Source organism: Osmerus eperlanus, chromosome 19 (assembly GCF_963692335.1).
Source record: "Osmerus eperlanus chromosome 19, fOsmEpe2.1, whole genome shotgun sequence".
NCBI lineage: Eukaryota > Metazoa > Chordata > Actinopteri > Osmeriformes > Osmeridae > Osmerus > Osmerus eperlanus.
The window spans coordinates 8,879,217-8,891,643 of NC_085036.1; the positions used below are offsets into that span (position 1 = coordinate 8,879,217).

The following is a 12,427-nucleotide window of genomic DNA, read 5'->3' on the forward strand; positions in this document are numbered from 1 at the left end:
AGACAGATCCGTTTGCACAGCAGCTGACTGAGGACACAGAGATGCACCTTTCACACTAAGCTGAGCACCAACAATCAACCCATTGTTAGAAAGGGCCCTCTGGTGTTACAGCCTACAGGAAGAATACATGCCCCTTAAAGACAAGGTGAGGTCATCAGCCTTTGAGGAGAGGATGCTCTCTATCAAGATGGAGTGAAACTGTTTTCAGGGAGCCTGAGTATTATATACTGCTGCCTACGATTGACAGTGTTTCTAGTTTGTGTCCTGTTATACTTATTGTACCACCTAAACGTCAAAAACATATCTTACTTAAACAGAGGGACAAGATGTTTCTCATTTTTATTTGAATATGCTACAATCAAGTATTTCTCTACACCATAAACAACGTCTGAAGTGAATATCTGGTTTAGAGAGAAACCAGTCCAGTTCAGTTGTGTATCTCAAATGCAGACATATTGTCCACAGTCCAAGCTACTCTTAGCTAATTTAACAGCAAGAACTAAAGACAAAAAAAAATAAAAAATACATAGGAAAAAGGATTTTGCAGTCCTGCACAACCTCTGTTCACCAAACCTCTGAAGTTTTGCACAACAGTAAGATTCAAGCAGGAAATCCCTCAGCTATCTTAATCCTCTTTTATTACTTAGTATTAAAACAGTCTTTAGTAAGAGTGTATGCCTACAACTACATACCTTCCAATAAAAAAAACAAATTTTAACTGAATGGAACACTTGAGATTGCATTTGTATAGCTCCCTATTGGATGGTTTATTGATATAATCAAATATATACATCTCCATAATCTAAATCTACAGTTAGTAGAATTAACAATTAAGAAACAAAAAATATTAATATAGTTTCAGTAAGTAAAATCATTTGAATCATTAAAAAACACAACTCTGATCCAAACTGAAAGACTAGTCCCCTCATTCAGTGCAATCAGAAGACTCGCAACACCCTCTTGTGGCATTCCAAAATAATGTTACTTCAACTGCTACTGTACCAGTGTTAAAATAAAAACTATATACATTTTTTTCCACAAGTTTTTATTAATTTTTTGACAAATATATATGAAGGCTGTCCTCTTAAGGAGACAGTATTTGGAGACATTGCAGCAAATTAACCCCTCTAAGACCCCTCTAGACTGGAATCCTAGGCAATCATCATAAAACACAAACATGAAATAACTAACCATCTATTTGTGCCATGGGAGGGAATGATACAAATTAAGTGAATTGATGCAAGTGATTCTTTAATTGAGAGTAAATTAATTAGATCATGTTTTAATAATAGTAAAACAGTTATTCCAAAAGCCTGATGGGACTGAATTATTTGTTGACATCAGTATTATCATGATGCATGGAGTAGACTAAGTTTTGCATAAAGGCACACAAGCATTGGTAACCCCTCAGGTGAGCATTGCTTTTTTTTGGCAAGACATTGGTCCCAATAGGCAGTACAAGTGTTTCAACAAAAAGAATATATGCTTGCAGGAAAACAATAAAATCTTCAATCATTCATGTATACATAGAAATATCACCTAGTAAGTTAAAAAAAGGGACTGAGACCTAAATAAAGAGTGAGGATACAATGGGTCAGCAGTATATGACACCCTCTAAGAAGCCAGGTTTATACTCACGAGCTTTGAGGGCAGACCATTAACTATTACAGAGGATGAAGTTCGGCAATGCACCTTCTCTCCTGCTGTACAAAGCCCTGTAGACTTCTCTTTCCCTGTCTAAAGGTACTTTCTTTCCTTGAGAAGGGCAAGATGACGAGGAGACGAAGGAGAGTCTCAAAGTTACTGAAGCTCCGTATATGCGACACCTTCAGGGTGTCGAGGACTGTGGCAGGGAGATAGCCTGCCATGGGATCCAACCACTTCTCCTTCCAAGACTTCAACTCGGTGTGGAGCGAGGCCACATCTGGCAAGTCATCCTTGTACATGCGGAGCATGTGCACAGCAACACTGTTGCTTTCTAGCTTGGACATTGCGTAAGGCACTATCACCAGGCAACTCAAGGTGCTCAGAACTTGCTCGGCGAATAGCTCTGTGACCTCAGCAATGACATGCTCTACCAATCTTTCACTCACTGCTCTTTTGTAAAACTCGCTCAGGGGTTCTAGAAGTGGTGGGTGTAGCATGGTTATCTGCAACTTGGAAGCTAAAGTGACAGCCTCCTCAAACCAGGCCTGATGATGGTTGTCAATATCACTCATCAATTCGCTGAGGGAAGTCTGGAGGTCGGGCAAGTTACTCACAGCTATCAACACATCCAGGGGCTTTCCCTGGAGAGACTGACTGAACTTTCGGGTCAAGCTCAGAACGTTCTTCAGCACAACTGTGGAGAAGATGAACTCGAAACTTCGGACTGCATTAAGGTAGTGTGACGCTGGGCTATTCGCTTCACCTTTCAGCTCGCTCAAACAGAGCATGATCACTTCTAGAAGCTCTACCATAACCTCATGCATATCGTGGCTCTTCTCCCAATTTTTGATCAGCTCGTCCCTCAGCTCATTCCCTTTCCCTTCGTCATGCTGGAACATATGAATGATCATGTTGTCCAGTTTGGTCTGTCTCTCTGTGTCCTCAGTAAGCCACTGGAGCATGTCTTCTATCGAGGCTGCCCCCTCCGCTGTGTCCCCTGCTGGAGAGGACCTGGCCAGCCACACGTTCAAAGACACAGCAGAGCTGACCGTGCGCACGGCCAGGGGGTATTTCTGGGAGATCACTGTTGTCACTGCCTTCATCTGAGACCCTACTTCTCCAACACTCAAAAAGGCCTGACCTCTACAGTATTCCATGTTGAGTCCCCATTTCTCTGACAGGGCTGTCTCAATATAGTCGGCCAGGACAGCTGTGTCCTTAACGAATGGGACAAAAGCCACAGTCTCCTCGCACTGAGTGTCCTGCTTGTCCAAGTATCGGATGCAAAGTGGGACATACAAGTTGCCCTCGATGTCTACTTCACGTTCAGTTATTATTGTAAAGAACTGGGAGTCCCAGAGTTCCTTGAGGATTTCCTCTCGAACGGGTGGCTCGTAGAAAGACATTGTTTGTCTCGGTTCCGTATCGCTGTCCCCTACATTCAGATTTCCAACTGTAGGTTTCACATCCATTGGATGTTGAAGTCTTCCAGGGCAGGTTGCAGATCCAACTTCTGATAGAAATGCATGAAACAAGATGTTGTTAATACCCCTTTCCCCCCTTGTCACTCAAGTTCTCTCAAAATCAAATTTAAACCAACCTAAACTATCCAATCTTAACCTAGCCAGGGAAGTAATGGAAAACAAATATTTCTATGCATTAACATTATGTGATATACTTTTCACTTTTACATACCAGTTTCCAGTCTCAGTACCCCTGTTATCATCTTCACCTGTAAAACATATGACCTCAGATTAGAACCAAACATTTTCTTTTGAATGCATATGACAATTTACCACAGCATATGTTATTACTACAAGATGGTGGTTTTGTTGTCTACAAAAAATACAAGTTGTTGTTACCCGTGACAGGCATACACTGCTCTCGGAATCAACCTCGATGCACTTATCGATGACCTCTTGCAGACTTTGAATAGTCAGGTGATGCATGCGGAGCATCAAAATGTCGGTTTTGCCTCCTTTACAGATAGTGTTCTTCAGGATATCCTTCATGGAGTTCAGTGTCGTCTTCATGAGGTCCCATTCCATGCTCACACTGGGCAGGACAGCCACCAGCCTGAGCAGCGTTGTGACAGCGGGGCTGGTCTTTGACTCGGGGTGGAGCAGGGTCTCGGAGATGGACGCCGGTGGTGCCACATCCTGATATTTCTCTATCCACACTGTGGCCCAGTTACTGATTTCCTGCTCTGCTGTGTCGGGGTCCGGAAGATCACTCAGGTACAGGCTGTAGAGCTTGTCAGTGGAGTCCTGGAGGATGGGCTGAGGGTTACATGAGGGAAGCAAAGACAGGACCTTAAGGGCCTTCAAATGGCTCTCTGAGAAGCTGTACTTCATTTCTTCTACAAGACAGCTGAGGAGGGGCACACTGAGTTTCTCCTTGTAGTACGTCTCCGGAGAAGAATAGTTGTTGGTTTCCTCTGGAAAGCAGACTTGTTCGGGGGCCACTTTGGATGCGAGTTGGAACGCCTCCTCAAACCAAGGGGAGTGTATTGCGGCGATGTTCTCCTGCATGTTACCCAGTGTCTCTATGATAGCAGGGATCTTCTCCACCTCACAGATGATGTCAGCTGGGTTGCCACAGCGAAAGACGGTACTGCAGTTTCTAAGGGGAGCACAGGCATTCTTGAGGATCACCAGATTTATAATGAAGTCCAAGCTTTTCAAAGCAGAGGACAGGACCTGTGCATGTAACGAAATTGCACCTGTGGCACTGGAACTGACTGAATCTAAACAACTTAAGATTCCCTCAAAGGTGTCGACCAGGATATCAAAGAAGTCCTCCCTCTTTTTCCATCGGGAGCAACAGGTCTCTGGAAACTCGTCCAGGGCCTCCCTAGGTGTGTTGAGTAGCCCGTCCACAGCCTGTGCCAATGCTCCCTCCAGTCCAGGGGACGAGTCAAAGAAGAGTAGCAGATCTTCCACAACATCCAGCATATTCGTGACAGAGGGAATAGCCAAACTACCAGCAAGCCAGCAGGCGAGACCGCAAGACTCACTGGGTGTGATCACTGACAGTGGATAGCTCTTGAGAAAATCCAGAGACATTTTCTTTAGGCTCTGACAGCCTGAGCCCATGCGCATGAATGCTTGTCCACGACACTGAGCCATCTGCAACCCCCAGTCTTCAGTCAGAGTCACAGCAAGAGACTTTGCTTGTACGTCAACGTCACAGTTTTCATCAAAAGGTAAATACCCAATGAGCTCCACTTTTGGGGAACTTTCACCACCAACATACCTGACAAACACAGGCAGATACTTTTTACCAGTGATTGACACTGGTCTGTCAGTGATCAATGAAAAGAAAGGGGACTCCTGGATTTCTTGGAGTATCACTTCCCTGATTGATTTTGTGAGTAGTTTTACCATTTCCTCTTCGCCAATGTTAAGTGAGCACTTGCCATCACTTGGAAACCAGTGACACATGCTGAGCTCTTGAATGACAAGCTCTTGTTCTTCTTTGGAAAGTTCTGAGAGAGAGCAGTTATTCTTTCCTAAGCGGGCAGCCAGTCTGAACACAGTTTCCAAACTTTGCAGATTATCTCCACTGTGTCCATTCTCATCCACGGGTTTGATTTCCTGTTCCTCTTTCTTCTCAGTAGATTGTGGCATCTCAAGTTCCTCTACTCCATCTTTGTCATCCACTGCAAAGACAGACAGATCAGAAGAGGGTTAGGGTTACCTATGCATTCATTAAAAAATTTTTAATAAAGTGTCACAACATTTTGCAACACACAAAGCATTATTTTTTTTATAAAACTTAAAATAAGTTGAGGCTAATTTAATACATTCAATTTAAATGTACTCATTGCATATGCTTACTTTACCTCCTGCGCAGAGGTTTTACAAATATAATTACCATTATAAACAATGGTTTGTGAAACTTACCTTCCATGTTACTTTCAGAGCTCTTCAATAGACACTTGGATTCTTTATCCTGAGAAAACAAAAATAAAAAACATATAGCATGCTTGTTAAGTACAAAGTCTACGCAAGTGCCTTTTTTAAAGATATTATTATTTATTTTTTACTGCACATCTTCTTTAGTTGGACAGATACAGTGAAGCGAGATAGGAAATGAAGAGGAAAGTGAGAGAGAGGGGAGGACATGCAGGTCATGCTGGCTCGCTGGCATGTAAGCTTCTTAACAAAACAAAATACAAAGTCACAGAAACAATAGCCATGAGAATAACCTACCAAGCAGATCCCCTCCAATGTCTGGGGAGTGACCTTTAAGCACTGGGAAACCATCCGGTCCAGATCTCTGCTGAAGTTGGTTCCCACCTGTAACATAGCCAAACATGGGGACCGGTCTTTGGGGCAGGTGTTCCTCAAGTACTCTTGATACTTCTTGTGGCGCATGGTGACACCACAGTCCTCCAGCACGGTGCTGGGCAACACAGACATGATCCTCAGCAGGGTGTTGATGTTCCCAAAGTACTGCATGACTGGCAAACGGAGAGTCTGAAAGATGCTCTCTGGGATAGTCAAGGATGCAACTTTGGTCTTCCACTTCACTCTCCAACAGCACAACTCGGTGAAGAAGTTGTCGGCGTCGGGGAGGTCGCTGCTGTAGAGAGGAGGCTTGGACTTCAGGATCTCAAACATGTAGCTCACGGTCACGGAGCATGGAACTAGGGAGAGGAAGTTCAGGGCTTCCTTGTGGTCTTCAGAGAAATGGTCTTTCACAGCATTGATGAGGTTGTCCACGAGTGGCACACTCAGAGCATCTTTGTAGTACATAGCTGGTTTCAACATGCTATCCCTGGGCAAGGTCGAATTATCAGGCACTTTAATCTGCACACCTAGACTCTGTGCCAGGGCACAAGCTTCATCAAACCAATTCTGGTGAAACACCTTGATGTTAGTCTTCACCCTGTTTAGGGTAGCCACAATGCCACTGATCTGGCAGAGCTGGGAGGCGGCACTGAAATGATCCTTCTGCAGGCCAGCACTGAGCTCTCTGGTGAACGAGGAGGAATTCTTCAAGGCTACCATGGGTACAATGAACTCAAAGTCCCTTATACGACGTAGCAGATTGCCAGCTTGTTCTGAGATGGATGGTTTCCATCGCTGTGGGTTGTCTTTGATTTTCTCCAGACATTCAACTAGGGGTTCCAGCATCTGCACAAAAACCTCATAGGAGTCATGCTTCTCTTGCCAGACGGTACAGAACTTTCCCTGTAACTCTTGGATTTTCTCAAAGCTTTCCCTGAGCCCAAATGCAATTACATGGTCTAACTGTTTCTCAAGTGTAGGCAAGCTGCTAAAAAACATCAGCACTTCCTCAAAGGTATCCAGTGCTCGTTTTACAGAGGGCACAGGGATGGTTTTAGACCACCATGTATTGAAAGAGTAACAAGAGCTGTGAGTGCATATAGCAAGAGGGTACTTCTCCTGGATTTTGCAGGCAAAGGCTTTCAGCTTATAGGACACCTCACCGGATCCGAGGTAGGCTTGCCCTCTACAATAGCGTAAATCTAGGCGCCATTCTTTGGTGACAGTCTCAAAAAGGCGCTCGGACATTGCATCACAGTCGAGATCCACATCAATGAATCCCATTAGCTCCAATCGCATGACATCAAAACTGTCTACGAACCTGAGGAAAAGTGGTAGATAATCGGTCTCTCCAAGCCTTACAACGCTGTCAATGAACAGGGAGAAGAACGAACTCCCCACCTCCAGCAGAATGCCTTCCCGTACTGAATCTTCGCATACCGTGAGCACTTCTTTCATCTCAGACTTGGACACATATTCAACTTCTCCGTCTTGTTCCAATGGCGCCTCACTACCCTGCCTCATTTGGCTGTTGTACGCAGCTGTCACAGCAGCTTGCAGAGCAGATTTGAGGGCCTCCTTATCAGTCTCGGCACACTTTGGTTGCACGACTCTTTCGGCTTCCATCTCAATGGTCATGACTTCAGTTTCTTCTTCCTGCTCCTTTTCAGTGTGGTTTCCATCATTCTCCTCAGGGACCGAAGCTGCAATAGAGGAAAAAAGGGAAAATGTAATTTATTAATTTGCAGATGGCACCACATGAGAAGACATTAGGTGAGAGGCATGTGTACTCGAGTACTCAATTTGGACACCAGTATGTTAAACGTCAAGAGTAAATCACCTATGATAAAAGTAATTTTAACCCTGTTCTATATTCAAAGTTAACATTTTTAGGAGCGTATGCAGTGATGCAACTGCTATCTATGAATATCTGCATTGATCCATGCAGCAAAAAGGATAGGCAGGTGCAGATAAAAAAAATTAAAAAAAATAGTAAAAGAAACATTCCTTTTTTCACCAGCCAACTAGATTTTATTTAATTTACTGCAACATTTAAATGGTTGTGGATGTCTTTTTTCTTAATGTAGGCTGTTTAGCGCTGCACAGGTAAACACCTACCCCCATTTTTGATAGGGTGTTCATTTCAGACTATTCTTACGTTTGCAAGTGCTTGAGTACTCTATAATATGGTAATGTTGGTACTCGAACACTGCATTACTTAACATGTCCATCCTTAGACAACATCACAAACTAAATACAATAATTGTCTTACCTGTGGGCTGCACTTCTATCACATCCTCCTACAAAACAAACATCATCATTAAATATATCATATATCCATCATATGCAAATAATTTAAACCCCTTATAATTGCAATGAGCAATTTATGAGATATCAAATAGACAGCTTACCATATGCAGCAACGCCAAAATTTCAGGGTGCTTCTGGACATAGGTCTCCACCACGTCTTCCACATTGAAGTGCACATCTTGATTTACAAAGACAAATGCCATGTTGCACAGTCTCTGGTCATCTGGTGTGGCCATTAGGTAGGACTGGAATCTTTCCAACACCATATTGTACTGCCCGTACACATCTGCCTGTGCATTCACACAGGGAATCGTGCCCAGAACCCTGAGCAGGCTCTGCACATTAGGATAAAACCCAATGTCTGGAATTTTCAAAGTGGCAAATGCTGTTGTCGGCAGGATCCTGCGCTTGCTAGCATGTCTCCACTTCACCTCCCAATAACCAAGCTCATCATAAAATGTGTCGGGCCTTGCAAGGTTATTCAGATTGGCGTCTGCCACTTTATCCCTGCGGATACTAAAATTGTGATCAGCCATGTAAGAGGGAACCAATGAAAGCCATCGGAGAATCCGTACCATCTCAGTGCTAAACACTCTCTTCACCTCATCAGTGAGATACTGCAACACATGCCTGCTTAGAGTTTCTCTGTACAAGTCTTCCAGGGGGGTTTCAGTCACTGATCCTTTGTCTGTCTCAGGTAAGGTCTCCGGCACACAGACTGCCACACCCAGCTTCTTAGCCCGGCCCACAGCGTCAGAAAACCACTTCCTGTGGAGTATTGCAATCTCCTGCATATACTTGTTGACCAGCTTTAAGGCATTGGAGATTGTATACTGCAGAGTGCTGCTGATGCTAATGGCTCCTCTGAGACTTGAGTTGAGTATGCTGACACAACAAAGAGTGTTTTTCAGAACAACTAGGGTCATGATGAAGTTGAAATTCTTCAGGAAAGGCTTGAGATTAGCCATTTGCTCTGCAGTGTCTGCATCTGTTGTTGAGGATGTGGTCATCTCATTGATGCAACTTAGGAATGGCTCAAGGATCTCCAGCATGACCTGAAATGCATCGATGCCATACTCCCAGTTGTCCTGGCAACCCTCTGTGATCCTATCTGCTTCCCCTTTAAGGTGGCCATATGTTGACCTGATCTTTATTTCCAATCTTTTCCTAAGATCAGGTGTTTTTCTAAGTATCTGGGCTACCTCCTCAACTGAATTCACAACCTTCTGAATTGAAGGTATGGGCATGGAGCGAATTAGCCAAATATTGAATGCATACGGGTCACTTGGAGCTAGTACTACCTGAGGAAACTCCTGAAGGATCCTGTTTGTGAGATCTCTCATCTTCTGACACATGCTACCTGTGGTTATGTATGTGAGTCCACGACAATGCTCCATCCTCAATTCCCACTTGTTTCGAATCTCTGAGAGTAGCATGTAAAACAGGCTCTCAGCATCCGCATCACAGGGCAGGAAACCCATGAGGTGTTTCTGAGGGAAACCGGCCACGGTAACTGATCTAATGAACACTGGGATCTGTTCCTTCCCCTCGATATTTGTGACATCTTGAAGCAATATTGAGAAATAACGTGCCAATCTCAAACTGTTCCGGATCTCCTCTTGCATGAGATCTTCAGTGAACTGAAGCACTTCTTTCTGGTCAATTTTTTCCACACAGATAGGGTTAAGAGACTGCTGACCTCTGTGGCCTCCCAAAGGTTCATCAGGGTTGGGGTTAGCATCATTCCTAATGCTGAAACCAGAAAAGGCAAGAGTTTCCTTGAAATAGACTTTAAGGATTTCCTTTTCTTTGGAGTTGGGTGTCTCTTCAGTCTTTTGGTCCTCTTCCTGTGATTCACATACAATGCTCTCTCCAGGCTCCTCTTTCAATTCAGCACTTAACTCAGGTGTGACCTCGTCATCTAAGAAAATAGATAAAGTTGGTTGATATATACATAGCAGACCCGTAAGATTATACACTGATGTGAAAAACTAGGCACAGTTGGCAAATACATGTCAGTTACCTTTAGACTTCTTCAAGGAAGCAAGCTCTTCTTCAGCCTGGGGTTGGAATTATTTCAATAATGAGGCAATGAAACAATATTTTCATTACTTGCAGTGTGGTTATATTTAATTACTGGTTACAGGATTTAATAACCAAACGGTCTGAATGTTGAGGAAATACAGGATGTAAAGAATTTCATGACATGGCATTCTTTGCATGGCATTAATTAAGAGGATTGATATAATAGTGTGAATTCCAAATACTTACTGGAACTATTGTTCTTTTCCTAGTGTGGGTCAATGGATTGTTTGAATGGCTTGAGAAGATGAATATTGTTGGAATGGCATCCTCCTTCAGCACCTTCTCAGTGCTGTCCATGCCCTATAAAAAAACAAAATTCCTAATTTAACTAATTGTGTCGAATATCTCCTAAGTTGAGTGGCTCATTATTATCTTCTATCTAAACCTAATGCCTTGTCCTTACTGATCTTGTAATCATGTTGTCTTCTTTGATGGTGCCCTTTATAATTTATTGATATAACTTTTTTGCAATTTCCCACTGGGGATCAAAAGTACCTACTACTACCACTTCTTATACCATTATTAATACCAATTATTATGGGAAATTATGGCAGGATTGTTTGGCCACCATTATTTATTGAAACATAACCTCCATTCCATCATTATTGATTCAGGACCAGATTATAATTTAAAATAAATCCCAACATTGTATGATCTATGTTTACTGTGAAACACAACCTAAAACGTGTGTATTTGTATTATCCGGAGTAAATAAATTGCAGGAATGGACACAAACTGTTGTAATACTTACAAGAGGACAAATCAGGGATGGCTCAAAGTGATTAGCACATAGTCTGTAAAGCTTGTGCAGTTGTTCAGGAGTCTTTGATGCCAGATCTTGTCGACGACAATTATTTAGCCATTGTTTGCATCTGTAATGTAACCATAGAACACAAGATTACAAAAAGTAACCACACATGAGATGTATACAATGCAATCACACCAATTATGCCTTTATAAATTCAAAACAATTCAACTTCGAGTTGAGCTAGTGGCTAAAACAAGTTAACATTTAGCTTACTGTACCTAGCCCTAAATAGCATGCTAAGCACTGTAAGGCCCTGTATAATTCCTGGAACAAAATGGAACATGCATTACATGCAACAGAAACAAAACAGTTTACAAACTCCAACGGACTCCTAGTGAAAGCATCGGGCATTATGTTGACGTATTATGCAACGAAACCTGCATGCAATGCTTTCGTTCCAGGAATTAGACTGGCCATTTTCAATTAAACTAGCTAGCTAGCATTGAATAGCTTATTTATGTTGTTAGCTAGTGGATACGCAGAACTTTATAAACTGGTGCAGTAGTACTTGAACACAAATTATCACCAAAGTCGACTTATTTTTAGTAGCTAGTTACCTTTCTGCATCCAAAGGAAATCGAAAAAAGAGGACGTTGGATCCCTCTCTGTGTAGATCACAATTTGGTGCGGCACAGCAGTCGGGCATTTTGGGCTGCATGTACTACTGTAGATCAGAATAAACCATGCCTCTCATAAAAATCCGAAACCCTACGTGTCGAGTTTGTAGATACGAATTCTAACGGAATGCTAGAATTAACTTTGCGTTGAAATAACTTATTTCATTCTTAAAAAGTTGATGAGATGCGTGGGGCTCTCTCGAGTATTTCAACCAGGAAGAAGTCTACCGAGGGACGGAAATGGTTCTATGCAGAGCTTGAATGGCGCACTGATCTCTGATCTTAGTACCATGTGTTCTGCACTGGAATAATGTAATTATTGTGCATTTACTCATCTATAATTTCAATGTACACACATTACAATTCTGCTTATTTCATATTATGACTGTACGTGAATTACAGGTTGAGTTTACAGAATATATAATCCCACCACGAGGCCTCTATCGCCAAACGGTGCATTAATCACGTGACATTTAGAGCTCTATCGTATGCTTCAGATTCGGTTCCATCTGTGGACATCATAGATGGAACGTGTCTTTAATGTGCTGAAAATAGGCCGCTTGATCGGCGTTCACTTTAGATGGAAGCTTTTTCTTTTCTTTTTTTGTACTCAAGATGTGTTTTGAATCTGAATTGTCATTCTCTCATCTGTTCACTTAACATTT

The 12,427-nt window shown here is 42.6% G+C and overlaps 1 protein-coding gene across 1 annotated transcript; it reads right to left on the minus strand.

The window, feature by feature from the left end:
* Positions 1–597: 597 nt before the first annotated feature.
* On the minus strand, positions 598–12,010 carry si:dkey-250d21.1 (uncharacterized). Its single transcript, XM_062486397.1, has 11 exons — positions 11,703–12,010; positions 11,089–11,209; positions 10,524–10,637; positions 10,276–10,312; positions 8,354–10,173; positions 8,215–8,242; positions 5,862–7,645; positions 5,553–5,601; positions 3,510–5,308; positions 3,343–3,379; positions 598–3,160 (listed from the first exon to the last, which is right to left on the minus strand). The coding sequence occupies exons 1-11, from the start codon at positions 11,801–11,803 to the stop codon at positions 1,665–1,667; spliced, it is 7,386 nt and encodes a 2,461-aa protein (XP_062342381.1). The 5' UTR covers positions 11,804–12,010; the 3' UTR covers positions 598–1,664.
* Between the last annotated feature and the right edge of the window lie 417 nt (positions 12,011–12,427).

Bases quoted from the DNA above. Each gene is read 5' to 3' on its own strand.
- si:dkey-250d21.1 (XM_062486397.1), bottom strand. From the start codon at position 11,803: ATGCAGCCCAAAATGCCCGACTGCTGTGCCGCACCAAATTGTGATCTA. The intron at 11,210-11,702 runs GTAACTAGCTAC...GTTACATTACAG, and splicing joins TTTCCTTTGGATGCAGAAAG to ATGCAAACAATGGCTAAATA. The intron at 5,309-5,552 runs GTAAGTTTCACA...CTGTCTTTGCAG, and splicing joins CTCTGAAAGTAACATGGAAG to TGGATGACAAAGATGGAGTA.